This window comes from Eupeodes corollae, chromosome 2, assembly GCF_945859685.1.
Source record: "Eupeodes corollae chromosome 2, idEupCoro1.1, whole genome shotgun sequence".
NCBI lineage: Eukaryota > Metazoa > Arthropoda > Insecta > Diptera > Syrphidae > Eupeodes > Eupeodes corollae.
Window position 1 is genome coordinate 15,234,636 of NC_079148.1, and position 4,687 is coordinate 15,239,322.

The following is a 4,687-nucleotide window of genomic DNA, read 5'->3' on the forward strand; positions in this document are numbered from 1 at the left end:
TATTGCATTTTGAGATTGCATTTGATCAAACTATTTAGTAAGAGCTTTATTTACTCTTTCGCAAACGTTTTCGTTTAAAGTTTTGGTTTGTTTATGCACTTCTTCCAACTTTGTTTTGTTTTTTTCCACTAGCTTAATAGTAGAAACATCGCATTTAAACTGTTCAACAATTTCTTTTCTTGATTTTGTTTTGCTGTCAACCTTTCGGGGGATTTGTAGTTTTTGTTTAATTGAAAGTGAAGTCATTTTTCGGCCCTTTTCAGGCATTTTTCAGATTTTTTATGAATACAATTTGTAATAAAAATGAAAACAATCTTACAGATAAACTTAACAACAAAACAAAACCACTTTGACAGTTAAAATTTTGACAGTATTACTTAGTTAATCTCAACCATTGTAGTAGATTAGGATTATTACTTTTTTATGTTCGAATTATAAATCTTCATGCTTCAAAGCGCTAGATGAAAAGAAGATTTTGTCTTTTTCTGCTGATTCAATTGTGTATTTAGAAGAATTTTTGTCAGGTAAATTTCAATTTAGGTATACAAAATAATGTATTTCAATACAGTTTGAATAAACATAACGAATTTTATAAAGTTCAGTTGGCAAAGTATATAAAGTGATTTAAATTTATACAGTAAAATTTAAATGAATTGACTAAAGTAAATTCAGTCATTAATAAATGTATACACTTATGAAAAACAGTACTAAATTTTCTAATTTACACCATGTAATAATTCTATTGTTTCTTGCTTCAAAGCTTTTTTTCTAGAAACATCTTAATTTTTGGTGTCTTAACACTGGGCCAATACTTATAAAATTGAAGCAGTATTATTTTACTTTCATATTGCAGAAGGTTCAGAATTGATGGAAATTTCCTTTGTATTGGCTGCCATTTAAGGTTTGGAGCTCACATCTGGATATGAATATTAACGATGTTGGCACGATTTGGTGGCAACAGAAACTATTTTTATGAACTGAAACACAATCGTCTTGTGAAGGAGTTATAAAATCCTTTAAGATAAATTTTATTAATGTTTATTACATATAGCTATATTTATATTATATTATACTTACATTAGTTTCTTATCTTAGGATTTTTTGTTTTTATACAATTAGATTTATGTAGTATAGTTAAGTTGTTAGCTCTTTGCGTGCTTAATTACAATTACAATGATTAAAGTTTAAAAAAATGGATGCCAATTTGTATGGCGGAGACTTCCGGCATATTTGTTTATCCGAAAGCTGCTAGCCACCAGGGAGGTGATACCTTATGACCTAACAACCCGATCATATTGCGTTTGCCACAGGGTTGTTAACACTCCCCCTTGGTAGTTCCGACCGTGGGCTAACATCTTTCTCAGCTCTGATATCTAGAACAGCTAATTTCACTGCTGGCTTTTCATAAACTCCACTTTGTGTTTGCACAAAGGCGCTTCGAACTTGGCCGTCTTTAGAAATCGTAGTTTGGATTACACGACCTTTGGGCCAGCAGTTTCTTGGGCTCATTGGATCGACAATCAGGACAATATCACCCTTTTCAATAGGCTTCACTGAAGTAAACCACTTGGTTCGGCGGGTAATTGTCGGAAGATACTCCCTTACCCAGCGTTGCCAGAAGCGTTCTGCGTACTGTTGCGATATAAGCCAGTTTCTTTTAATTAATTTAGTGTCACTGTCGAATACTGCGGGTGGTTTGCTGCCATTTGAAGACCCCAAAAGAAAGTGATTGGGAGTTAACGCTTCTTCGCTTTCGTCGTCGATGGGAATATAGGTAAGTGGACGGGAATTTACTATGTTTTCTACCTCTATAAGCATGCTCCGTAACAACTCATCCGAAGGATTTCTAGTTGGCACTATGTCGTAGAGGGAGGTTTTTACTGACCTCACTAGCCTTTCCCAGCTGCCCCCCATATGTGGTGACCCCGGTGGAATGAAGGTCCATTTGGTATCGGTTGTCGTGAACGTCTCCATTAGTTTTTCAGTGTTGACTTCTTTAAGCGCCTCTCTTAGTTCTCGCTCAGCACCATGGAAATTTGTTCCGTTGTCGCTGAAGATCTCGATGGGAACGCCACGCCTTGCCATAAAATTTCTGAGAGCCAAAATGCACGAATCTGCCGATAATGAGTGTGCGATCTCAAGATGAATTGCTCTGGTTGTCAGACATGTCAACAATACTCCCCATCGTTTCTCGGTTCTTCGAAGAATACTCACATTCATAGGACCAAAGTAGTCGACTCCGACGAATGAGAAGGGTCGACAGAATGGAGCAATTCGTGCTGGTGGGAGTTGAGCCATCATAGGAGGTTGCGGTTTGGCTCTGGTATTTTTGCAATCTTGGCAGTTTTTTCTTACAAGTCTTAATGCAGATCTCATATGAGCGATGTGAAATTTTTGGCGCAGTTCGTTTATAACGGTTTCGTGGTTTCGATGGTTGAAACGGACGTGAAGATCGGTGATGATTAGCGCGGTGATGGGATGATTTCTTGGGAGAATTATGGGTTTCTTAACGTCTTCGCTGACATCAGCAGAGGAAGGTATCCTGCTATTCGCTCGAATAACCTTATCTGCGTCTAGGTATGGACACAGGTTGTAGAGTATGCTGCTCTTTTCAACGGATTTTTTGGAGGATAAGTCCACCATTTCATCCCAATACTCACTAGTCTGGGCTTCACGAAATAACTCAGCTTCGGCAGATCGAAGTTCTTCTTGTCTGAGATATCCCTTTCTCTGCTGATGAAGAATACCTGACTTCCTTTGATGTCTCTTAATGCTAGTGTTGTGGATGAAGCGAAAAAAGTATGCTGCAGTCCTAATTAGCCGTCTCCAACTTGAGGTATCACTGATTCGAAAATTTTCTTCTTTATTCAGCGTATGTAGGTTGACAAAACATGTTTTTAACTCCTCAACTGTGGCATTCTCAGGGGGTATTTCATTTGGCCAAAGATTCGGGTTAGTTTTCAAAAATTCTGGACCCGTAAACCACCGATTGGACGCCTTAAACTCGGGAACTTTCTGCCACTTCGTTCCTTCATCAGCAACATTTAACTTAGTGGAAATCCATTTCCAATCGGATATTTCTGAGAAGTCCAGTATTTCGCTTACACGATAGGCAACGAAAGGTTTGTATCTGCGGTGATCAGATTGAATCCAGCTTAGAACATTTTTTGAATCCGACCAGAAAGTACACTGGGAAATACGGATCGTGTGTGATTTTGTAATGACTTTCGCAAATCTTACGCCGAGGACTGCCGCCTGAAGCTCAAGCCTTGGGATCGATAAGCTTTTTAATGGAGCTACTCTCGTTTTGGCACCAATCAGGACACAGTTTATGTTATCGTCATTTGCGATTCTCAGGTATGCAACAGCGGCGAAACCATTTTCGCTTGCATCCACGAATACGTGCAACTGAATTTCGGAACTCGAATCAGGATTATTGACGATATAGCATCTCGGAATTTTGAGTTTCACGATTTCAGGCAGGTATCGAATCCATTTCAGCCACTTTTCTAGCTCCGCATCTTTGATATCTTCGTCCCATCCGATATTGGATCGCCATACATCCTGTAGAAGTACCTTAATGTACATGAGGAAATGTGCTACGAGACCTAATGGGTCGAAGATCGTCATCAAAATCCTTAGAACTTCTCGTTTTGTTGGACGTTTGTGACCGGAAAGAATATCAGATTGAACTGCACTGGCATTTATTTTATAGGTAAAGCAATCAGATGCAGTGCACCACCACATGCCTAAAACCTTTTCAGTCCCCATTTCCACGTCAAGAGCAAGATCCACTTGGTCGGTTGGTTCAGATTTCATTGCTTTTACGACTTCAGGTGAATTAGAAATCCAGTTCCTAATGAAGAATCCTCCTTGTAGGTGTACGTAACAAATTTCTTTAGCCAATTGTATAGCCTTCTCTTCCGAGCTTGTACTATCCATCAGATCATCGACATATTGATTATTTTTGATCGATTGAACAGCTCTTGGAAACTTGGCGGAAAATTCATCGGCATTCTTTCTGATCACATACTGCGCGCTGGCGGAGGCAGATGTCGCTCCCATTATCATTACCTGCATTGCTAACACCTCAGGTTCAACTTCCTCGCTGGTACTCCATAAAAACCTTTGAAAGTGTTGGTCTTCCTTGCGAATCTGAATTTGGTGGTACATTTCCATGATGTCTGCGAAGATTGCAACTAGGTCTTCTCTGAATTTAAACAAAACAGCTATAAGTGATGCAAGTTGACCTGGACCCCTCAAAAGCATAGAGTTCAGCGATACACCTTGAACGGTCGCTGCTGCGTCCCATACTATCCTTAGCTTCCCAGGTTTGTTTGGATTGAAAACAGGAAATATAGGAAGATACCAACAGCGGTCACCTCTTTCAGTTACTTCTTCTTTTGTGAGCTTTCTAGCATACCCTTTTTTGATAAATTGTTTGATCTTCTCGTCTAGGGATTTAGCCAGCTGCGGCTCCCTCTACATTCTCTTGTGAAGACAAGCTAGTCGCCTTTTTGCCATGGGAAGACTGTTTGGTATAGCGAAGTCGTCGAATTTCCAGAGCAGCGATGTTTCGTAGCGCCCATTTTTTCGAATTGTATTGGTATCTAGCTGATCCAGCGCACGCTTGTCTTCAGTTGGCATCAATACCTTGTCTGCGTTTGATATCCCGAAGTTATCCATA

At 39.5% G+C, this 4,687-nt stretch overlaps 1 protein-coding gene across 1 annotated transcript; it reads right to left on the reverse strand.

Annotated features, from left to right (window-relative positions):
- Positions 1-1,290: 1,290 nt before the first annotated feature.
- LOC129944756 (uncharacterized) lies at positions 1,291-4,269 on the reverse strand. Its single transcript, XM_056054420.1, has one exon. The coding sequence runs from the start codon at positions 4,267-4,269 to the stop codon at positions 1,291-1,293; it is 2,979 nt and encodes a 992-aa protein (XP_055910395.1).
- Positions 4,270-4,687: the final 418 nt, after the last annotated feature.